The 25790-nt window shown below is 41.9% G+C and overlaps 1 protein-coding gene across 1 annotated transcript in view; it reads right to left on the bottom strand.

Annotated features, from left to right (window-relative positions):
- CIROP (ciliated left-right organizer metallopeptidase) overlaps positions 1–25790 on the bottom strand; it is a 128777-nt gene that overhangs the window by 40889 nt on the left and 62098 nt on the right. Inside the window, exons 7-10 of the mRNA XM_069238209.1 lie at positions 18753–18892; positions 5448–5628; positions 3348–3417; positions 2685–2781 (exon numbers count right to left, since the gene is read on the bottom strand). Coding sequence (XP_069094310.1) covers positions 2685–2781; positions 3348–3417; positions 5448–5628; positions 18753–18892 — 488 coding nt within the window. The remainder of the gene's footprint in view (positions 1–2684; positions 2782–3347; positions 3418–5447; positions 5629–18752; positions 18893–25790) is intronic.

Genomic DNA, 25790 nt, shown 5'->3' with positions numbered 1-25790 from the left:
TAGGGGGTTTGCTTCAGTGGGAAATTGGCTTATTGGTATTTGGAATGGGTTACTAAGGAAACTCATTCAGGGAATATTAATTGAAATAGGGTGCTTATTAGGAATATGGGGGTCATTCAAATTGTGCATAAGAATTCAATTAAAAAGGTCTAAAAATAATAAGAGGAGGGAAGAAAAGGGAAAGAATATAGGGAAATTCAAGAAGAGGACCAAATGTTGAAGAGATAGAATTGTAAAATTGTGGGTGGTAAATTTGGTGTGATGACATATTTAGTCATCAGAGGAGGGATTGTTAATGCAAATGGCTTAATTGGAAATTATTAATGAGTGTTTATGTATTTTGAATAATGACTTATGTAGAAAAATTAAATAACGTAGAAAATGAATGTGCACGTTTGAAATTGTGACCTCGAACAATGGCCACCAGTGTTCGCGAAATGTACTAAAATATGATTAATCCAAATTAGATATTGAAAATGTATTAGATTAATGTAGTAATGTGTCATATTAAGAGTTATGAATTATGTTATTGTTTATTAATTGCAGGCCTTAACTTAGCGAGTGTCTTGGCGTAGTTGCCAGGTCTCATGCAGAAGCTGTATTCTTTAGTGTTTAATGAAAATGCTGACAAAGTGAACCAACTGTGAACTGTTCATTGTTTAATACAGTGCTTAGCAGAAGCTTCCTATGAGAACCGATGGACAGGTTATTTGCAAAGTAGCGATTTGTGTGTAATGTGTGCTAGATGTACTTTCTCAGGACGCGAACAATGAAGACACTGACTGGAGACGAAGATGCAACAAAATTGATACTTGACGAACCGGATGATGAGAACATCGTAAAGCAGACCAATCAACGACATGTGAACTGTGAAATATTAGAATTCATAAATTTGGTAAATGGACATTATTGCTTAGAGTAATAATGTACAAATAATTGACCAACTGGAAATTAGGGGATGGTTTGGGAAACTTTGATATAACAACGTGACAAAAGGAAAAGACTTCAGACTTATTCTGATTTTATGAGGCGATATTTGGGGAGAAGAGGAGATTTGAGATTCTGTCATTGGGCTCATACTCTCTGATTGAGAGCCGATGCTGATCGACTGATGACGAAGACTGATTCTACTTGCTGACCCATACCGTGGATAGGTAGATATGAAAATGACTGAATTGCATTTTTATGCTTTTGTTTTCTAGGTACCAACTGCGCTGTCTAGATATTTTCCTTTAGGTAGATTTTTTTTTCCAAATTTGTGTTCCAAAATTGTTTTGAATGAAGCCCCACATGATAATGCTAATCTGAGATAGTTGAGGTTACTCACATGACGACTGACAAATTACTGAGACAAATGGTTGACGATCTATTTTGCTGAACCTGATGGATGTCATAGTTTTGCTGAATTGGGTTTTACTAATGTTCTGTGTTGATGCATTAGAATGTCTTCTGATTCAAGCTTTGATAATATCACGTCTTCTGCGACTTGCTGATTAACAAGTGTTATTAGGATTGTTTGATTTGAGTCGATGATTAAGATTCATGACCTAGTATTGTTAATGAAAGGGAAATAAACTTACTAAACTTATAATTAAAGGTGTAGTTATTCATGGCTGAAGAGCCATGGTGTTTGAAATTTACTGACTCCATTAATTGTTGATTTGACTAATGGTTATTGATTATTGTGCGTTGATTATTGATTCTGTATAAAACTATGGTAAGAACACCCTATACAAATCAAAAGGTTCATCGACCTACACGCGTCCCCTTGTAAGTTTACTTATTAAGGATCGACGTGCTAACATTACCTATGGCTTTCACTGGTGGCAGGGGCACATGACTAGGGTATTGAAGTACACTTTCGAGAGTTGTAACGTACAGCTTAGGGGTAAATAACATGCATGTGGATAGGAACACTGCTGAACATTATAGAGAAATGGCTGAGGATAACATGCCTAGTCCATACAAGGACATTAAGGGAAATCACCGTAAGACAGAAAGGGTTAACTGAAGGCTGAGCCATACACAAGGCTGCAGCCTAGAAGTGGTGCTTGTGGATATTCTGGAGATAACGGCATCTCCAGGGGGTTTCTGCACATAGTTTGACCACAAAAACAGGAAAGGGAGGGAGGAGAGTATGTGAAAGGCAGTCGGATATACCGAGGGACATTATAAATTAAAGAAGTAAGAGGAAGAGCTCAAGGCTGTCAAGCACGCTTCTGTGAAGCATCACAGTGGACAGGAAGAAGACAAGTCCAGTGCAATAAGCATGCCGAGGGGTGTTATAAACATTGTGAGATGTGATATGTCCTGAACACTAAAGCACGTTGCTCACAGTCTCATCAAATCAGCACCTTCCTTTTGGAGCAGGACCAAGGCTGTTTTGTATATATCTAGTTCCTTTCTGAGCTAGCATGGTGGGCAAAATAAGGATGGACTGGATTGCAGCCCATAGTAATTCTCAGTAGTTGGGATTAATTCAAGCAATCCATCATTTTTATGTTTTCCTGTTACAACATCACCATGCTTTTTCCCCTTTAACAGTCTGATCATACCAGCAATGTTAACACATTATGAGTCTGACAACATCAACCCGCTTTTGCCCCACTGGTAGTCTCATTACATCAACTCTATAAAACACTGGCAATCTCATCTCATGGCATGGCAGTCTTATCACATCTTACCCCATTAGCGAGTGGTTTGTACATCCTACAGCCATCCAGGAAGGGATCTGTGCTACAGCGACCCTTGTGGAGGTGCATATAATGGCAGCCAGAGCCACTGAAGAGAGAAAGGATAGCAAAGGTAGATGGGTGACAAGGAGAGAAACACCAAGCCATGTCCCCCCTTTAATACTGGTGTTCCTTAACAACCTTCCTTTTAGTCTCCTCCAAAACTCTCCATCTTTCAACCCACTGTCTAGCCTTTACTTTTTCAAATTCTCTGCTCTCTTCAGTCTTCCATTTTCTCCTTAAAAAGCTTCCCTCTGCTTCTCCAGAACCTTTTCTTACTTCCTACACAATTTCCATGCTGCCCTGGCCAATTCTCATCTACTTGTCCAAAGCCTTCCCTCTGCTCTTTCAAAACTGTTGCAACTTCTCACTAGCTCCTTTCTGCTCCTCTACAATCCTACACATCTGCCTCTCCACAATATTTCATTTGGTCTTAAACATCCTTGCCTCTTCCGCCACCTCCTTTAACTGTGTTTTCCACTCTCATCTTCATCCACTACCCTTCTTTAGAGCCTTCCCACTGTTCTTCCATAATATTCTCTCTGCTCAGTCACAGTTTCTTTCTTCTGTCGCCCCGATTTCTGTCCCACTACACTTTGCCCTTCCCACACTCACCTCCCAGTGCAGAAGTACTTTGACGAATTCTTCCCACAGGTGGATGTGAGTCCGAAATCAGCTCCTGCTCCTGAAGAGAGACCAAGATCTGTTGGTGTAAATGTCTTTTTTTTTTTTATTAAGCACCATCCGCAACCTGTCCTCTGATCCATGTCCTTTCCTCCTTCAACTTGTCTGCACCTCCACATCCTGACCGACTCTCCATTACCTTCGCTCTACACTTCCACAATTGTACTTCAGCTCCTCCACTCAGTGTCCTCTGTTCATCCACACTGTATCCTTCCCTGCACCCCTTTGCCCTTCCACACCCTTTCTAATGCTCAGTCACAAGCTGCCCTCCCTCGGTCCCTCTCTGCCCATCCACACCCTCTTCTACATTGTATTCACCACCGTAAACCCTCTCCTGCTCCTCCATACGGAATGCTCTTCTACACCTTATCTCCTGCACATTCATACGGTCTCATCTGCTCCTCAGCATGTTAGCGTAGCTCTGGCCGTATGCCAGTGTCAGCTGAGTCAATGGAAAGTACCACTTCGGGTCTTCAGCACCTCATGGGCTCCAGGGTGTATGTTGCCCAACTAATGATGCCTCTGAGATAAAGAGTTCCCAGCCAAATAGCGTTTTGTTATTATCTGGACAAATTAGGCAATGCCATGCCATCTCCAATGGGTTCTTGTTCTGCTTGTAAATGAGAGGAGCCTGCAGATTAAACCTAAAGGCCGAGGGCAAACAGCATCTCTCTTCTTCATACAATCACTCCAATTATCTCTCCTTTGTCGGTAAAGTCACTTTGGGAACGAGCACTTCATTATTCAATTATGCAGCCTTGAGAAGAGCTCAGAAGGTCCAGGGGTTGGTGGGGATGCAGACTCTGATGTCTCCACCTTGCAGACAACATAAGTGTTGTCTGACCTGCCCGTCACCTCTCCCGTGTATAAACAATTGGAAACTGTGGCACTGCCTCCAAGCATCAGATGATATCCTACTTATTACTTGATAAATTAATGTTTTAGTTCCACTGTAACATACTACAAAGTGGTGGAAATAATGCTTGAAGTAATCTCAGCTACTGGCGATCGTTAAGTCGACATTCTAGTTAATCATTTTCCATCGTTGTACCAAAGGCCAGCCATATGCAAATCATTCTTGGTCCTACCTTTACCGGAACAGCAATGCCAGGTCCCCATCAAGTAGGAAAACAATCAACCCCAGACCAGTTTCGGCCAATAAAGAGCCTCGTCAGTGTGAGTTCGGTACAATAAACACAGGACCCATGTCTAAGTGCACATAGGGCATGTATTGCAGCAAATTCTTTGATGCACTGATCTTAACCAAAAGTGATTGTGTGGTCTACCTTCCGGTCCATTGGTGTTCTCTCATTGCACCACTCACACAAATCAGCCGTAGCCCTGCCCCTTAACGAACACTCCAGCCAAGTTGTGGGCTGTGAGGCCACAAGTGAGAGTGATTAGGTCAAGCACTCCACCCTCACTTAGTTTGTTGCATGTGTTTCCCACTAGTCAGCCTCTTACAAACTGCCACAGACATACTTGTGATTGTGACTAGAATGGCAGAACTTCGGCCTTATTCTGGACATTTTAGCTGACATTGAAAGGATGTAGGCAGGCCTGCAGGTAGCAGTATGAATATAAGGCCACTGAAAAAGTATTTTTCTGTATGATCAGCTACTTTTTTCAAAAGCAATGAATCAATGTTTTTAATTCAAATAACTTCCAGTGATCTAAGTACTAGTTTAAATAAAACACTCAGGCAGAGAATGGAAATGGCTGCCTTGGTCTAAATCTATCTTTTTACACATCCAATTTGTATTTTTTATTTTAAGAGAAGTAAAATGTTCCCAGATCAAAAGTCCTATCTAGACCCCCAAAGAAGAACGTTTCATAACAAAGGAGTACTGGCATATAGAGAAATCCCATGCATGCCATATTTGTATAAGCCATGCTATGGACTCTTTCTCAGTCCTCACAGCAATTCATAGACAATTCTCTTAAGGAGTCAGTAGAATTCCCTCCAGGCCAATCTGTGGCAACAAGATTTCCTGCCTGACCATGAGGACACGAGGAGTAGGAAGTACATACCTTGCCCCCAGACTAGCCTCTCTGCTGCACTGCCATTCACCTGGTACCAGCCAGTGTCTGCAAAGGCTGCCAGGGTGATCTCATCCAGCTGTGTTATGCGTTCATCAGGAAGAGAGGCGGTCATGATGGATCCCTGCAGTACCCGTGCCTCCCAGTGTGAAGATGGGAGGCCATTTGTGTCCTGTGGAGAAAAGAAGAGTTAAGGGGTTACTGATGTGGTGGTGTCAGTTCCCCCATTGGAGGCCAGGCCTAAGTGGGCTTGCCTCCGGAATGGGATCATTCTCATATCCAGAAGTGTTCAATATTCCATGCTTTAGGAACTGAGGAATTCCATGTCGGTGGCAATATTCTAAGCTTCTGAATGCTAGGAAGTTAACCTTTTGTAACAGTACTGACAAAGTAACCAATTAAAAGTTACTTCCTTTAAAAGCTAATGGTCTGTCTTGTTATCAGCAGATATTCCTAGTTCTTCCCAAGTTATGATTTCCCAAGCCCTCTCAGGATAAATACATACACCTGTTAGAAAGGTTTCAATTAGAAAGTATCCATAGTCCCAAAGAAAACTACAGAGAACTTGGCAGAACATCATTATAATATTAACACAGCCCTTTTAAGGTTTCACAAATTGGAAGCATTTGGGGGCAGATTTTTAAAACCCTTTTGCAATCACAAACCCTACAATCCGCAAAATGACAGCGTTCGCAAAGACAAAAATTTATTTTTTATGCACAACATCGTTTTTATGAGTTGGACTTTTTTTTTTTTTTTTTTTAACTTGTAAAAGGGTTTTGTGATCATTTCCAAACTGCATATCAGGAGGGGGCGTGAAAGGGCATCCTCCTCCTATTTCTGAATTGCATAAGGTACTGAATTAGAAAGCGATCTATACGTTTATTTTAATCAATAGGCTGCATGCTAGCATCTGCACACAAGGGCACAGATCAAATATTTTCCCTTCTGCCATGGAGTAGTCGCCAAACCTTGCTAGCATGCTCGCCCAGTGGAGTATAACCTACAAGTCTGTGGAACCAGTGGCAGTACTGGTGGTGGGACAATAACACTTGTTTGCTCCAACCAGAATCATACTTCGCAATGCGTTGCTACTGTTTGCTTATCAAAAGGCTCCACTGTCCTTCCGTGGGAATCTCCTTTGCAACAGCATGTTCTGCATTTGTGAGGAATCAAGCACTGAGGTTTTACCTAAAGATGAATTTTGCTACTTTTAGAGATTAATAATTCTTCTGAACCTGACTGGTTTTACCTTGTGTTTAGTTTTTTATTTATATCTTATACAGAATCTATAAAAAATCAATTAATGCGATGCCATGCAGCAGATGCCAATATGGTTAGGCTGGGGACTAAGGTGGAATATTTTTGTTACGTTTTACAATATTACAACATTAAGGAAGCAATTGCACCTATAATCGTGAGACGCGCAGAAGAAACGATCCCATGTTATGTTAACATCAACTAATCTCCATCCGTCATAAATGAAAAAGAAAGGCTCCTTCACACCAAATCCCACCTTCCCTATAAACCTAACAACATGAATGGGAAAGGAAACGGGCTGGAAGACTACAAAGATTAGAGGGTGAATAACTTACTCCGATTAGTAAGTGCCTTTAGAGCGAGTATGAGAACACATTCAAACATGTCAAGAAAGATCAAATCAGAATCACAAATATCTTACCACACTTAAGTGATCATGACAGGGGTCTGCCTCCTCTAGTGGGACTAGGTGAATAAAGAGGTATGGTGTGAATCATCCCTTTTAGGGGAGGAAGGACAGATCATATTTCAGTTCACTCAGGTCAATCAAAATGATGGTGCGTTCTAAGCCACTGTGGTATAAAATATTGGTGTTCCAACCTGGACATGTAATCGATGAGGAGGCACCATTTAGGAGTAGATATCTTATCGGTTTGTGATATATTAAGTGTTAATTGTTCCATAGGTAGTGCTTGCCGTAGTCTCTGAAACCCCAGTGAGCTAGATGGGGGACCCTGTTTCTATCACAAGAAGGCAATAAGCTGTTTCGCTGCTCCTGTCATATGTTAGATAAGGATCCATTCAGAGCCTGTCATACCTTCCATGTCTGTCTGTCTCAATCCAAGAATCAGAATGCCAGTGTAGGACGGGCTTCATGAGTTTTTTTTTTTTTGTTTTTTTTAATGAGTGCTCAGAATTATACATTTTACAGCACATATTTGAAAATATATTGGCTTAAAAAAAATAGGTAGTACATTCAACTTTGAAGAAGAGGTAATGAAACACTTAAATATTTCAGTTTCTAGTACAGTGCGAAGGGATTAGTCCTCCACCACAGTAAATCACATAAACGTATATAAAAACTGTGTGAAAATCCGTTCTGATTGGGCAGTGGGCATAGATAATGGAGGAATAGGAGGGAAGTATAGAAAGTGTTATTTGGAAAATCATAGTAGTAAGGTGAGGTTTGGGATTAGTAAAAAGGAGACATCGAGGGGGCAAGTCTCTGTAAAAAGGGATTAGGGAGATAAAGTAGTAAAATTAGGCTTATTACGCACTATATAAATTCAATTACAAATATCCTTGAGACCACCAAGCCTTGAAAACACATTCAGTCTCTCAGCATACCAGGGTGTTTGTTGGGTGACTAGGGGGCCGTCAGTCCAGCCTAGGATGACAACCATAACATAGTGTGCAATGGGGACTCTACAAATATAATATTTCATGTGGCTTACAGCAGATGAGGCACCCCACAGTACAACAGACTGAAGAACAATGTTCTCAAGTTTGCAGTTACTTCGTTAACAGCAGGAGCTTGACATATTAGAAAGTGAAGGACATTTCTTGCTTCTACGTGGTTTTTTTTTGGGAGATAAATCGCTATATTACCACTTCAGTCCGTAACCCAGTTTTACTTTACCACACATCAATTATTGCTTAATAATTACCATTATCTGCGACTCCCAATACCTAGCTGTAACGTTACGATTTTATAATTTGCAGTGTTGTTTTTTTCGAGTTTATTCTTCAGAGATTAATGTATCTCCAGGTAACTGACCTGAAAATTACTGTTCTATATCTCCTACCTATGGAGCCATGGTGGAAACACATCCACTTCTATGTACGGCCACAACATTAGATGCTGAGGTGAGAGTCGCAGGAGTTCACATTTTTCAAAATGCAAGGCCCTTTACAGCTGATCACTCCAAATTGTAGTTTCAAAAGGCTTCGTGAGATCCCTTGAAGAAATTACAACATGGAAACCATAGCTTCAACGGCCATATATGTTGCTCAGTGGACCAACCTTAACATGTATGTGCAGCACCTGGCCCAACTGCTTCATCAAGTAGGGGTACGCTTTCCTATCTTTAAACTATCTGGTGTGCAAGAGTCTTCCAATCAAAACGCAAGACCTTTAACAGAGGTCCACACCATCGTCAGAGGATGGATGTCTCTGATTTCTGTTTTTGATTGGAAACTTTTGTGCTTATTTATTGACTCGTGCATTTGTTTTATTGTTTTTTTTCCAGAATGTGGTGCAAGGTCTTATTAATCACAGGCCCTAATGAAGGACTTCTGGTCCGAAATGCGTCGGAGATCCATGATGCGATTAATATTATTCTGATAAATTTAATCACGAGATGGGCTCACAATTATAATTTTGAATCATTTCGGCTCAATAATATGAAAAGATGTTGAAACGTAAACACATAATATTAAAAGGAGTATTTTGAAAGAAAAAGACGTACTTCGAAGCATTACAACAGCACCATGCAGTAGTGCATCTGTTGGGCTATTTTTTGTACAACATGTAGTATGGTAATTGATGCTGCCTTGAACTATCCTCCTCTTGTTGTGATGTAACCCATGCTGCAGAGACATGTACCTGCCACAGCCCTATATACCTCGTTTTGCCCTCAATGCTGGTTCCCAGTATATGCACTTCTGGTTACACCAATTCATGGTTGCTGCCTGCCTTCGTCATGTAGTGATGCCACCCATGATGCACAGTCCCAAAGCTGCAACGGTGATTGCATATGTTACCTTTCATGACCTTCCTGATCTTTCATGGCCTGTGACCACCAACCCTCTTCATATTTTGACTGATCGGTTTCTGTATGTGTTGTGAAATTGCTTTGTCATTTTATGAATTGTTATGTATTGTGAATGTTCTTAGTGCTTTTATTTTCTACTGATTGTTTTTTTAAAAATTTATATCCAGAACAAATGTAAACTTACTCCTGTTTCCTGGCCTGGCATTGGCCTTGTTTTGTGGCAGGGGTGTAGCAATTAACAGGGCAGCAGATACAGTGGTTCTGGGACCCAGAAGTCAAAGGGATCCTCTGTACCCAAAATGTCCTACCTAACTGGAATTAAACAGGAACCAATTTCTATAACTGCATTAGAGCCAATGGCATCTTGGCCATATCACTGTTATAGTTGCGACACCCAGGCCACGATCTCTAGATTTACCCACCATTCATAAGCGTAGAGCAGCATGTACCTGTGTCTCGGGGAGGGCCTGTCATAAATTTGACAGATACAAGAGAGGTGCAAGCAGCACATAGTTTGGAGTACACCCACCTCTGGAAGTTTAAGTTTGAACTGTACCAATTCAGGTGGAAGTAGTACTGTGAGAAATGTGAGCTTGGTGTGTCTTGTCACATCCTCTTACCATACATCAATTGTTGTGGAAAGAAGCGGTGCTTTGGAGCATCAGCAATAGAGGATCTTGCAAACATTGAAAGTACACTGCAGGAAGAAAGAAGGACTGTGCCTTTAAACTGGTAGCTACAAAAAACTTGGAAAATGTAGGTATTTTAATCGGATGGCAAAGAGTTTGTGTCTTGTACCAGGACACACATGGTTTTAAGAAAAAGAGGAGGAGATGGACCTTGAGTGTCATAGTGGACCACAAGAGTCTTGTCTCCCTTGATTGTTCCAAGTGGGCAAAACTGCAACTACTGAAGTTCACTGATCCGTGACTGATATCTCCCAAGCCACCAAGGACCCCTGGTGTGCCTATCTTTAAACATTAAAATGCAGTAACTTATCTGAAAGAAAATAATTGATAAAATGTGACTTAAGTAATGGTCCCTGTTGGTGGCATATATCAGTGATCACCACCTACCCACAGGGCCTTCAGTTTCCCCTGCTACACTTTAAATTGTACTTTATTAGGAACTCCACACGCGCCTCGTTTGTTGTGAACAGTTAACAATGTCTGAGTGATTGTTTCTGTGAGAGAAGAGCGGGGCGATGATGCAAGAGGTGTGGATGACTGATCTCAGGGTGAGAGCTCCAGGGGGTGCATTACAAGTTGAAAGTGCATATTTAATTGGTCAGTAGATGTTTAATAAATGTCTGCCTAACTCCACCCTCCTCCAACTGTACCTGTCTGGTAGCTTTCACTCCACGCCACATGCTGACATTTTATTCATTTCATCATTCACTCTCAGCATTACAGACTCCAGGAAAAACATTTAGAATGGTGGGGACAACAAGGGGCCAAGGCGCTAATCGAATGCACCGGAGACAGGTGGCCACGTTTTGAACGTCGCTGTCTGGTCCGGTAGGTAAGTATGCTATGAGCGCACTGCATCCTGCTGGCTTGGATTTAGAGAGACGGCACCTGTCGGAGGCAGCCTGTGATTCCCTGCTGGTTGGCGACTTGCTCTTCGAATTCAAACCGCCATTCTCCAGGTGGGGGTGGAAAGTATGGCCAGCTGCCTGGGGAGGCAAGAGGGGAATTCTCGGGCACAGTGGATCTGCTCGTGGGAATCCGTTTGTTAGCCTCTGCGGGGTTTCCTGCGACCACGCTTTCCTTTGTTAGGGCATTTTGGTACCGGGATGCTATTAAGGGTGTCATTTGCACTTGTCGCAAGTCATTCTTTATGCAGGCGCACGGTAATTGTTTTAGTGTCACTTCGGTGGTGGTTTTTGCGTAGTGAGTTTATGGTCTTAAACAGGCCATCGTAGATGTGGGCCTATCAACATCGAATCTGGTGCTCTGCGGCTAATCTATGCTATTCTAAATTACACACAGGCTCGGTCTATTTTTGTTTACGCAGCAAGCACATCTAACTTTCGAGCCTTCTAGCCGAGAGCAAATCAGCGCGCCTCAGGATTATATTCCTCTGCACGCTAGAAATGCCGGAAGGATGGCAAGTCTTGCACACTATCAAGACGAGTCCTGTAGTGAGGATTCCGGCAAGAAACACCAACTGTAATTGCCGTCATGATTTGAGGGACAACCCATCAGTCAGTCTCCCAGGGTCCCTGGGTTGGGGCGATAATGTGCCAAAGAATACTTTTACTATCAAATCATCAGTAACTCATAAAGAATGTAGCTTACTTATAGTCAATGGAATACACTAGAGATGCACTTGTTTTCCAGGCCACCTAGGCAGAACGAGCAAGCGGCTGGCGTTTTTCATGCCTGAAAGGAAGGCTTCTCCGGTATTTATTATGTGAAAGAATGAATGAATTAATGTTTAACTAACGTTCGAAAGGCCATTGACCGTTCAAATGAAGTTGTACTGCTTTGCGCTGCAGTTCAGTTGGTGGGGGGTTCTGCATGCAGCTTAATACCCGTCAATGAGTGGAAATTCAGCTGATGCAATGTATACCTTGTACGAGTATTTTTACAGCTCAGGGTCATATGGGTTTGGGGGTTATCATGGTGCTATGAGTTTAAGTTTAGGGAAGTGGTTCAGAATATAGGATTGTGATGCACTAAACACCAATTTACTTCAGGGTGGCAAAACAGGTTCTACAGGGACATAACTATGTTAACAGCATAATGACAATGGTCACTGTGTTTATATATGACTATGACTGATACAACAAATCGTAGCCCACACTTTGTGTCAGGATGGTCCCCTCAGGAACAATTATTTGTGACCGAATTGCTAAGGTTTCTAGCCTAGTTGGCTTAAGAGCAAGGGTTCAGAAGGTCCGGTGTCACTAAGTCTTGGGTCTTCTTAAAGGAATATTGCATTCCATGGGACTCAGGGTTTAATGATATTAATATTAATTGGTTCTGTTACTGCTTATGATGCAATGTTTACTGTTGCAAAGCGGCCTCACTCATGCCAATCAACGTCTTATGATCCGTAAGGCAACAAAAAAAAGTTAGGGTGCGATCCTTTGAATCAAAGGGAGGTAACTGGCAGGACCATGTTAATAGGGGATACGACTGAGTAAGATGACATGGGACCACCACCTATGGCATGTAGCACGGGAAGTTTGTGCAGTCAAATTGAAGTGCATGCAAATCTTTCTTAGTGGCATTGTCCAACCATTGCTCTGTGTCGCAATGCAGCATCTGTAGATACTTGCTGTACTAGCATGCCACAAAATAACCACAAATGACCCATCTGGTGGCTCAGTGGGATAACGCACCCTCTCCAGGAATCTTGGTTTTATCTCACGGCAACAGGTTCATATCCTGAAAAGTCAGCTTATCCTTTGGATAGAGTGAACTAGGCAGGTAAAGGAAATTACATTTTCTTACAGCTCGGGATGCATCAAGGATAACAGCGCGTGGCATGTCTGGTGAGGGGAATTTTGAGGAAGCCAGTTTTTTTTCTGGTAGCAACCCTAATAAAAAGGTTAATTGTACAACCGGATTTCTACACAGGAATAGAAGGCCTTTCACAAGAAGGATGTGGTCATTAAATCTGAGGCCTGAGGTGCATCCTTTCAGTGGGATACAGAAGAACAAGGTCAAGGCAGGTACTGTCTATGGGGGGTGCGGTAGCTGTCCGGCTTGGGATCCACAAATACCAGAGAGGACACAGGTTGTTAATGTTGAAGCGATTATTAGGCTTAAGACCATCTTTCACAGCTGCTGCAGTCGAGATTACAGGCCTGGCCAGGTAATTCTTTAGCTCCTTATCTGTGGTTTCCATGGTTCTAGAGTGTGAAAGATGTTGGTGGTCAGGTATGATCACTGGGGATGTTTGTTACACATTCTGGAACTTTTAAAAGACATACATTCCCATTTTTGCCAGCTGTTGGTTCCTTTTTGCAAGATTGCCCAAACAATAGTGACAAGTATACCTTGCCAGTTCATAGGGGAACGAGACGGTAAGCAACAGAAGATAGGAGTCCTCACATAGTATATCACATTAGCATCCCTATCCACTACCTTGTCTTCATTTAAGAAACTTGAGTGTAATTGAATTTTACTGAATAGTAACGGATGTAATCATCAGTGCACTCACGTTGATTAGCTAATTGAGTGGTGTCTCTATCAGTACAACGGTGTCCATAGTATTAAACTAAGGGGTGTATAATGTCTGACTTTGACAACTTGAACTGTGCAGTGCCCAACATCTGAGTAACACCGATCCCACTGGCCAGGCATGTAGGGCAGGATCTACAGAATGCATCGGAGGTCTCTAATTTGGGGCCAATAGAAGTCAGTGTCCAACCATGCAAAGGTCTAAGCCTGTCCCAGAGGTACTGCAGGAGGTACATTATGGGCTAGATCCAGTAGCGTGGCCCAGTAGTATTAGGGCCTACCAAGACTAGGTTTGCCCCACGCTCAGGGACCTTAAGCTCTCTATACAGGAGATCAGTCTCCCCACAGATGAGGTGATCACCACTGGTGTCTCAGTTTGCCTGTTCCTGGGTGGTGTTCTTTACTCCTTCTGATGTAGTAGAGTCAACTCACTTAAATTGCTACTCTGTGTTGTGTCATGCTATATTCCAACATCAGTGCTCAATTTTGAGGATTAGGCCGACTGCCCCTGTGGTGGGTCTGTGTCTAGACATGGGTACCATGTGCATTTAGAAATGTCTTTAGCAACCCCAGGGTATTGCAATGCCACTTACAATTGGTGGTGGTTCATGTGGCCATGGCTTTCTTGACCAATAGTACAGTGTGCTGCCTTACATCTGCTGTGCACAATGCTCAGCACAGTGGTGTGTCTCCTACGCTGGTTGGTAGAAGGCTTGTAGTTGTGAACAGTGGGCAAACTCCTCTTCAGTTGAAACTGTCAACTGCCTTTTTAATCTGCTGTTCAGCTTGTCGAGTTATGTTGGTGGCTTGGTAGGGGTAGGCATCCCATTGATTTTTCTGAGGTAATTCTTTTTATAACCACTCATTCTTTCAGGAGTGTGGCACCATTTAAAAGGGTGGGAGGGGAAAAAAAAATCAGATTCCGGGGCACATTTTTTTGGCTCCATATTATTCTAGGCTGCAGAGGACCATGCTGTGCTGTATCTGACAGGTATAACATCTGTGGTTGGACCAGGGTTTAACCCTGATGTGGTACTGACAGGTGGAAACGTGTCTGCTATAAGTGATAAAGTGCATCTCAACATGTAATAAGGGTGAATGTCTCTCTTGCGACTTGTGAAGTAATGACATGTATTTGGTTTCCTATCAGTTCTGCATTAGGGCACATGGCTACAGCCAGTGTGTGGATCATCAGTCATTCCTTTGTGTGACAGGCAAAATCTACGCTAACCCAAAGTCAGTTCTGCAGGCACACAGCAGAAGTGGGTCCGCATTTTCATTGGGCTGGTAGAAGGCGGTCTCCACTTGAATGGTCCATACGCCTGCTAGTTGAGGGGGCTACAGCCGCTTCCACATCGGTGGCCATGATTTGGTGACCTTGGGCAGAAAGACCCTATTTGATAGCTTAGTGGTTGAAATGTTTGGTTCTACTAGGAGATGGCCAGGCTCGCTGTGAGGGGAGGTCTTTGTTGGGGTAGTCTCGGCTAGCCATTCCATGAGCAGTCATTACCCTCCACATTGGTGGCAACGATTTAGCAATTTTAGAAGACATGCGTTATTTGAAAAAACTCAAGAGTGTGCTGGCTCTACCATTGCATGGTCCCACGTCATCCTGAGGGTTAGTCTTGAGATGGGACCAGCCCCCTGAGGGCCATATTAGGTTGGTCAGGCCCCTTGAATGCGGAACAGGTGTCACTGAACAGGGATGAGGTTCATTAGTCAGCCCGGGGCAACAAGTCGTGTATGGAGAGGTTGGTGGCTTTCGCTGCATGGCATTTCTTGCAACACTAAGCAACAGAGACCACTCAGGCCTGCTCAGAGAAGGAGTCATGTTCGGCCACAAAAACAGGTAGACAACCTTGGCATCAAGAGTATAAGTGTAAGCATATTCAAGATAGAATTGGATTTTTAAGCCTATGGCATAATCCGGCGCAGGGGTACTGCGGTCTCTAGAAAGGCTGGGGACACCCGCTATAGCGATTGTCCATAGCCAGCCAGGGTACTCCATTACATGGCCCTTGCAATACTCGGGGATGGTGGCTGATGTGAGGACCAAGGTATGGCCTGGTTGCCAATGCTCATCTCCCAATGGGTGCCAGGGGAAAACCCTGTAGTGGGTGGCTCTGGCATGGTTGTTTGGGGGGACAGCTATTTTGCTGTCACAAGCTCCCTCTGTCTTGAGGGGGCAAGTAAGTTCAGCTTGTAGTGGACAACTTATGGACGGACAGCGGCAGTGTTTTGTCCTGGGTCCAAGTCAAGTGAATCAGTTGATGCCACAAGGGCCTGAGAGGTGGTCAACCATGATTCCTTATTTGCTATGAAGTATTTGTTAGGAAATGCCATGCATTAGTTATGTCCATGTGATAATCACTATGCTGTACTGTACATATTGTAACTTTATATGAAAACTAAACATTTGTCTTGTTTATGAGTTGTAATAAATATGGCCAGAGAATGGTATATTCTCTAACACAAGAATTTTGGCTTGCATTGGGTCCTTTGCATAATCATCTATATGTGAAGTGAGTAAATGTCTGTGTGGTTTGAAATATGACTGGTCTTGCTGCAGTCCCCCACCTGTAAACCGGAACTACTTTCTATAACTGCATTAGAGCCACTGCTACCTTGGCCATATCACTCAAATTCGTGACACTGACGTGTCAATCACCCGCTTTACCCACCATTCATAAGCGTAAAGCAGCATGAACCTGCATCTCAGGGAGGGTCTGTCTTAAATATGATGGATACAAAAGAGGTGTAAGCAGCATACAGTTTGGAGTACACCCACTTCTGGAAGTTTAAGTTTGAACTGTGCTGATTTGTTGTGGAAAGAAGAGGTGTTTTGGTGCATCAGCAATAGACCATCTTGCAGACATCGAAAGTACACTGCATCAAGACAGAAGGACTGTGTCTTCATGCTGGTAGCTGCAGAAAACTTGGAAAGCTAAAGTATTTTACTCAGATGGCAAAAAGTGTGTGTGTTGTACCAGACACGACACCCATGATTTTAGGAAAAAGAGGAGGAGGTGGACCTAAAGTGTCATAGTGGACCATGAGAGTCCCAAGGCCCTTGATTGTTCCACGTGGGCAAAACTACAACTACTGAAGGTCATTGATCCGGGACTGACCCCTTTTGTTGATTTATCTCAAGCCGCCAAGGCCCCATGGTGTGCCTATCTTTAAACTTTAAACATTTCAAAGGAAAGCAGTGGATGATAAAATGTGAGTTAAATAATGGTCTCTATTAGTGGCATGCATCTGATTACTATCAATCCACAGGGCCTTCAGTTTCCCCTGCTACACTTAATATTTTACTTCATTGGGAACTCCATGCATACCTCATTTGTTGTGAACTGTTAACAATGTCTGAGTGATTGTTTCTGTGAGAGAAGATGGGGGTGCTGCAAGAAGTGTGGATGGCGGATTCCAGTGTGAGGGCTCCAGCGCGTGCATTACAAATTGAAAATGCATATTTAATTGGTCAATGGATGTTTTGATAATTTCTGCCTAACTCCACCCTCCCTCCAACTGTCCCTATCTGGTAGCTTCCACTCCATGCCACATATCAACATTCCATTACATCGTTTACTCTCAGCATTCCAGACTCCAGGAAAAACATGTTGCATAATGGGGACAGCCAGGAAATTACAGAAGTATATGTAGTGTTGTGATGTCACCCACTGCATGCAGTTTTGGAATGCCTGCCTTAAGGCATTCCAAACTGCAAGCGGTGACAGTTGAGAGAAAGTGAGTTGGAATGTTCGTATCTTGCTTCTGTGGCTGGGGTTATTTCTGAAATAAATTAGACTTTACAACAGACACGAATACATGCCTTCTTGCCAGTATACAAGTCAATGTTGCCAATTGACCCGCTAAGTTTTAATGCCATATGCTTAGTAATGCTATGCTTTTAAGAGGTAAGGAAGTTTCAAAGTTTAAACGACTGAGCATGAACTGGAAGTGGGTGATGGAGTGGAAGTAGTTTCAAGAACAACAGAGGTTCCTAGTGGGGCTGTAATGATGGGATTTAGCAGCAATGAAAGGTGGACCTTCTTTGTGGCAGGCACAGTGAAAAAAGAGGGGAGACTTCAAGTAGATACAATTAACTATTGCCAGCTCGTGGGAGTCTGATAGAACAGGTGTGATGTGGCCATTTCTCTTGAGAACCAACAGAAAGCGGGCTGCAGTGTTTTGTAATTTTTGGAGCCTACTGGAAAGGAATGGTGGGAGGCTGGTCAAAGTGTGGTTGTTATTATCAAGTCTGGATAAAACAACACTGTTTATTTACAAGAGAAAATTCAGGGAGTATTATAAGGTTGGGGGAATCTTTTTGGGAATCCAGAAACAGAAATGGTGGAAACAGAAGCAAACCACTGAGTGTAACTGGCAAGATGAGTTGAGCGCAGCACTGAAAGGAATGCTAAGGTATCAGAATGAAGATGAACACGTTGAGCACAGATCAATCGCTGAGGACCAGCTGGAGCATCGCCAGTACTTTTAAGTGTTGTCCTCATTTCAACTGTACTAGAGAAAGCAATCTTTCTTATGGTCTGCCTTGACAGCGCAGATGTCTCCAAAGAGGGGCATTGGCTCAGTCCGTGATGGGAGGCTGGAGCATATGTCCTTATTGCGCAGAAGTTGTGTTTTTCCACAAAAATGTGCTTGCCTTCCACAAAGCTGTGATAATTTTCTTTATTCATCCAGAAGCCTGTGAGTGAACTTCCAGGGGTATACACTATTAAGGGGCCTTAGAAAACTAGCTAATTTATGGTGTTTTTCCCTGGCAGACACACAGATGGTAGTGGGGGCAGTCATTAACCAACATGGATGTTTAGGTCTGGTTTGACAGCACAACTGTCACTTGATCATTTAAATTACACCAGTTTGTTTTTGCTTCTACACAAATACATATCCATTACCATGTTATTTACTTGTAATGCTTCATATTACCATAGAACATTCCTTTAAAGCTAGACCTAATAGCATTGTCAATGATTGTTATACTTGTTTTTGGTGACATCCCAGGTTTCTTAAAAAGACTTTCCATTCTCAGCAGTTGTGTTTCTCACCTGGTTTTCAAGTGGAGCTCCAGTATGCCCTCCACCGAGATGTGCCTTCATTTTTTTCATTACTGATGGGGTGAAAATCCGGACCTGTCCGATTTCATCTGTGTTTGTTACTCTTGTACGAGATGAACAGTTTACACCAACTAAAGGCACAAAAAATACACTAGTGATTGCGTGCCTCACTGTACATGGACAAAGATGGAGGTGGAGAGAATGGAGGAAATGGGACCTTGGGAAAGGATTATAGTGTGGTGCCGGGGCAAGTGAACCGGAGGATGAAAGTAACAATAAGGTTCAAAATGTGTCAAAGGGCAGAGAGATCAACCAACATGGATCCATGTCTTAATACAGCACGGGAATTGAAACTGGTACTAAACAGTATGCAAGTAACCCCGCGTACAGTACATTGTGGCTCAATAGTTTTACTTTTAAACTGTATGAAAAGATGATGGCTCTAAGATCAAGGAAAATATTTTCTGCTAATTGTACCCACATTCAAAAGCAAATGCTCTTTAACATCCTATGGAGCAATTTATATAGGCAAGGCTTTTGAAAAGTACACCACAAAGAAAATAAATAACAATATAGAACATTATAACATATTTGACCACACTTTCATCACCACTGTTAGAAGACAATTTAAATTACTCTCTGGAAAGATTAAGGCTATTGATAAAAGGTCAGTAGCATTTAATTTTAAAGATACAACTGACTAAAAACACACACAGTTTGAAAAAGTAAGTGACAACGAGCAACTCTCATGCCAACCCACTTCTGCCCCGTTTGGTGGAACCTCACTACTACTGTTAGCGTGTCGGACCTTATTTGGTTTCTTAATTTATAAGGGGACGTGCTAGAGGTTCGATGGACCTTTTAACTGTGCTTAGAGTAAATCCCACCATAGGACACAATTTCTATACCAATCAATAACAATATCCACCAATAAAATCAATCATCTTGGGAGTCAGTAATTTCCATGCACCATGACCCCTCTGGCCATGAATAACTACACCGTTATGTAAAAGTTATAATGTTTATTTCCCTATATTAATAATGCTAATATCACATAACAATCTAAAAAATCAAATGATAAACATACAGAAATAACACTGGTTGACCAAATCTTCTCAAGAATCTCAATTTAACAAATGCATGTATGGTTATGCACTCTAGAATCACAGTACAAATCAATAGCAAAAAGAATTGTGCAATAGAAATGGCATACATTTAGATTCAGCAGATAAATAACATCAATTGTTGTTAATAATTAGCAATCATCTTCTGTGAGTCTCCTAGCTAACCTTCTGATTAGAATGGCATGTGTGGGCTCCATGCAAAACAATTTAGTCAACACAAATATGGAAAAACATCTAGCTATGGCTCTATCAAAATTAAAGGTTGGTACCTGGGAACAAAAGACAAATTAGGTCATCAATAACATTTGGCTAGTACCTTTCCTCGGTGTGAATCAGCAAGCTGCAACTGTCTTCGTCAACCGGACATCTTTTTGGTCAGCTTTAGCATCAGATTTTAGCAATAAAGTTCAAGATAGAGTTCTCTAGGTAAAGGATCAAGGTGAGTACACCTCATTGGTGAAGAAGGAAACGGAAAAGTGTCTAGGATGGGGTTAATCGGAATGGCGCTTCTCAGCAAAGAATTAAGAAAAATTAGCTCTCCTCTCTCTGTGTAGTTGGGCTATGTTAAAATGCTCTAGAACTCTATGCATGTTGCCACTGGTCAAAGAATTGTACATTTACATTTAGTCCAATGAAAGTAGAACTTCAAATCTAAGATATAACTTAACTGTCTTTCACATGTTGATGATTGGCTCATCTTCTCTTGTTCTCATCTTCAGACTAGTCAGGTAACTATTTTTTATCTCTCTGTCCTCCAGTCAGTGCATCCATTGTTAGCTCCTGGGAACATCGCTTTCACACACACTAAAGTCTACAATGTATCGATAGCTAATACAGCATATTCTAGCAAGCAGTTGTCATGGGAAAAAAGCCATCTACTACCATTTGGTCAACACAGTGGAATAATAGAAGTATTAATTTCTCTAAACAGCCATTTTATCTGAAATTATTTAAGCAGTGGAACTTTACATGAGGCTGTGCAACTAGGCCCAAGACCTCGCTAACTTAAGGCCTACAATTCATAAGGCAAGTACATAATAAATAATAATTAATATAACATACTACGACACTATTCTAAATCTGAGCACACCATTTCATGTAATAAGCAATTAATAAGGACACTTTATGATTACCTGCCACCAATCAACTAGGCACATTTCCAAAGTTGTGTATTATATTCTATATTAATTCATTTTTAATGCAGATTCAACATTCAGAATACATGAATATTTATTAGTAGAAATTCAGCGTTCACAATCCTTCCTCTGATGACTAAATCTGTCATTACATTTACAGCTTCCCACACAAATGTTTGCTCTGCTAAAATGTGTCCTCCCTCTCTCTTAGTCCTTTGTTTCCTTTTCGAATTTTCCCTGAACAATTTTTCCACTCTAATTTCTTCTCTCCTCTGGTCATTTTTCATTCTCTTTAATTTAATCACATGATACAATTTACATATTCCCCATGCTCCTATTATGCGAGTCACAATAATCAATAGCCCTTGTATTATTTTCAATAGTATCACTTTTCCTAAATTGCCAAGCAAATTTCCCAAGGAAGCAAATCATCTGCCAGCTTTTTCTCAAACTCCTGGTTCTTTAAGCTATTTCAAATCATTAGTCAGATTGCTAATCAAGCTTCTAATTCCTTTGCTATCATCAGGAATATATGAGCAACAATGCTTTGAGTTCAACATTTTGCAATCCTTTGCTATGCCATCCTTTGCTAAAAGAATGTCTAACGCAAGGCGGTTCTGAAGAGTCATAGATCTTACCACAGCCATTTCTGTATCCATTAGGATCACGGCTCTTGAAAAAATTGTCAACATGTTATCCACTGTAGTAGACAACTTTTGAATTTTCAATGAATTCGGAAACAACTCCTACTAAAGGAATGATTGCTCCAAATATGTCTCGAACTATGCCAGAATATGATTCTCGCTTTTGTCTCGTATGATGTAATTCAGTCATTTTCAGTAATTTACTCAAGTTGAAATATCTTTGGGAAAACTATCCGCAAATAACATGTGCCATACCATCCTCTTGGAAGACAGTAATACGCATCTGATCCACAGATCTAATAAACTCCAGGAATTGCTGGATCCTTCCATTCAACATGAACGTCCATTTACTCTGAAACAGAAACACATGTCTGCATTCACTCATTCCCACAAACAATGTATCAGTTCTAGATTTAGGCCTATATACACAAAGCTTTCCTACGCACATCTAAAGCTAACCTTCCTTGTGTCTTTATGTTACTAAATGCATAATCATTTCTAAATGTCCTTTTCTCTAAGCCCTTTTCTAATTTCTCCTTCAATGCCTTTCTCCTGTCTTCTGTTTGATCTAAGAAGCTCTTTTCTATGGGTGTAAGCAAGCATGTTTAATTGTTGCGGTGCGCGTATGCGTTGCCAAACATCAATGTAGGCTCAAGGAATCCTCTCACTAATTCTTTAGTGTTCTCCTTAGCTAATCTACTCAGGTACTTAATTATAGGGACAAACTAAAACACAATGTCATAATTGTAGTAGAAATACTGAATGTACTCCTGGTTATAGAATTTTGTTAGTAACAGACTACAACTTATCCCGTAAGTGAGGAGAAAACTTTGATAGCTAACTCCTTCCTATACCGATGAAGGATTCTGCGTGCAAACATAACAATCTCTCACATCCATCGTCTCAACATACTCACTCAATAAGCAATAGAAAACATTAGAAGAAAGTTCTCCTTGTGTGCCATCTATGTGCAGATATCTCTCATCTAACCTACACTTCTCTATTTCTGTGAGTGTTGTAGTTGTCTATAAAGCGAAGGTATGGTTGGCTTTACTCTTGTCAAGAACAGTAATTCCCACAATCACTACCAGGCACAATATCAGGCATACAATAACCAAACCAATACCCATGTGTTTACAGCACCTATTCTTCTTACCCTGCTGGCTAAGATTACTCATGATCTGCAAAGAATCAGAAAGTAGAAGGGAAAATTATAACTATGCAGCAAAAATCAAAAGCAAATCTTCAATCTTTTCAGGTGCTAGAGGAGGGAACGGGGGGGGGGTGGGGGAGAGGATCAGCCGAAGAGCCAGGTCTTGAGCTCCCACCCCGTCTCCTTTCAGGAAGGACCTCAAGACCTGGCTCGTCGAGTGATCCTCCCCCCTCTCCTTCCCTTCCCCAGCACCTTGAGACCCTAGCGGGTGATTAGCCGCGCTCTACAAATCCCTGATTGGTTGATTGATTCAGCAATTATACATTTTTCAGTCTTTCTTCCAGGACCCTTTTTCATTAAAAATCGGTTTTGCAGCTTGTCAAAATCAGGTTATCAAAAAAATATTTTCCGGTTGCTTTCAATAGTCTCTTTCTTGCACTTTTCTCAGCTTACAGTTTTCAACAGTTCAGTTCATTAATTTCCTTCAAGTGCCAAAATATTGACCTAGAATGACTCAATCAAAACAAAAAGACAAAAACATTCTCTCTGCCATTCACTTTTTGTTGCATATGCCCATTCAGGACCACTGAACGTTCGATCTCCATTTAATTCTCCATCACTCAAATCTTCTCTCCTTGTTGTGTCTACTTCCTCCTCAGTTGTTGTCACTAATTGCTTTTCTTTTCACTTGTGACTTTGGCCTCTTATCTCCTTTCAGTGGACCTTTCGTCAATGCTCTTTTCAGTGTCGGACTTGTAATTTCTTCTTGTTCTGCAGGATTTTCTCTTGACGGACCTGCAACTGGTTCAGGAGGAGTCAGACCACATTGCCTTTGATCTGCCTCAAATCCTTCACCCTCGGGGTCTGCTGTTTGCTCCGTTTGTCTCTCAAGACCGTCTGCTTCAGGGGGAGCCCTCCTCTGACTAGACTCTTCTGCCGCCTCAGTTGAGATTGGTTCACTTTCTTTTTCCTGTGGGCCTTCTCCTTCGTCTCACAGGAGTGGCTGAATCGCTTTCAGTTTGCTCACTCACTCTCAGTTTCTCCATCTCCCCTCTCCACTTCTGGAGTTGGTCTGAACGTTTTTGGTATTCTCAACAACTCCTCTTCATTGTCCAACGGACATTCCACTTTCCTCGCATGGCTTGCGTGGATCCAGTTCGGAACTCCAGCGCACTTCACAGCTGTCGTAGTGATCAGCACTACCTGGTAAGGATCCTTACCTCGAGGCTCCAAACACGTCTTCCTCATGTACTTTCTGATCGCAGCCCAATCACCTGCTCTTAGGTTGTGTCCTTGATCTTGAGACGGTTGCAGTGTGGTGGCTTCCATCTGATGAGAGAAAGAGCGAACCACATCAGCCAGACCTTTGCAGTAGTCCAACACCATATCATCTGTTATGTTCATAAGACCATTTGCAGGAACTGCTGGCAACCTCCCTGAGGATCTCTTGCGGTGACAGTCCTGTCTTCCTATCCGGTGGGTTCCTCATTGTCATCAGAACTAACGGCAGTGCATCGGGCCATATTGGATTCGTGGGCGCACACATTTTCGCCATTCTTGATTTCAAAATACCAATCATCTGTTCTAAAAGTCCTGATGCTTCAGAGCGGTAGTTACAGTGCAACTTCTGCTCAATGTTTAAAGCTGAACATAGTAATGTAATTACTTCAATGTTGAAGTGACTTCCTCTATCTGATTCTAAAGATACCGAAAACCCAAACCGTGGTATCAGTTCCCTAAACAGTAATTTTGCTACTGTGAAGCTGTAATTTCTTCGTGTATGGTAAGCTCCAATCCAATGGCTAAAGATGCAAACAATCACCACCACATATCACAATCCTCCACACACAGGCATCTCAATAACATCCATCTGCATTTTGCTGAATGGACCTCCAGCTCTTCCAATGTTGCTCAAATTGACCACTGTCCCTTTGCCCATGTTCATTTGTTGACAAATGACGCAACAATGGCAAACTGCTTTGGCAACCTGTCTAAATTTTGGATTGAACCAATTTTGCTTAAACACTCAAATCATAGCATCCCTCTCAACATATGCTTGACCACGATAATATCTTGCCATTTGAGTCAGCAAACTATTTGGCAAAACCAATTGACCCTCTTCTGAAAATCATAGTTCGCCTTCACGGCTGGATACATTTCAATTTGGCCCATGACTTTTTCTCTTCCCTTTCAACGTTATCCTGTAATGCTTTCAATTCTTCCAAGGTATCTATAACATGTAATGTATAACTTGGGCACATCTCGTCTTCCACAGGTAACAATTTCCATTTAACCTTGAACAATATACAGTTCAATGCGCAAAACCTTGTGACTTGATCGGCATATCCATTTCCCGTTGACACAAAATCCTGAGATTTCAGGTGTGCACTGCATTTCACCACGACAATCTTATCAGGCATTTGAATAGCTTTTATCAATTCATGAATTCTCCCACCATTTCTGAGTGATGAACCAGATGAGGTCAGGAAACCTCTCTGTGACCACAACTGGCCAAAATCGTGGACTATTCCAAATCCATACTGGCTGACCGTATAGATGGTAACTTTAAGCTGTGCAGAAACCTGGCATGATCTAGTAAGGGCTACCAGTTCTGCCACTTGTGCAGAATATACTCCTCGAAGCCACAACGCTTCAAGTATAACAGAAATTGTGCATAAGGCCTATCCTGCTCTCTGTGTTCCCATTGTTTCTCTGAAACAAGAACCATCAACAAAAATAATTTGGTCATTTTCCTCGAATCGCGTATCTCTGATATCAAGTCTTGGTTTTGTGCACAGATCGGTCACTTCAAGGCAATCATTTTCATCATCTTCCACTTTGTCAATTACAACATTTTCTTTCGGGAGCAAGGTTGCTGGGTTAAGCAACTGTACACCTTTAAAATTACACATTTGGGGACCCCAGGATGCTCGTCTCATAGCGAGTCAGCCTGGCACCACTAGGGTATTGCA

Source organism: Pleurodeles waltl, chromosome 6 (genome assembly GCF_031143425.1).
Source record: "Pleurodeles waltl isolate 20211129_DDA chromosome 6, aPleWal1.hap1.20221129, whole genome shotgun sequence".
Lineage (NCBI taxonomy): Eukaryota > Metazoa > Chordata > Amphibia > Caudata > Salamandridae > Pleurodeles > Pleurodeles waltl.
Note: the sequence above shows the minus strand (reverse complement) of the source record. Positions and strands in the feature narration are given on the sequence as shown.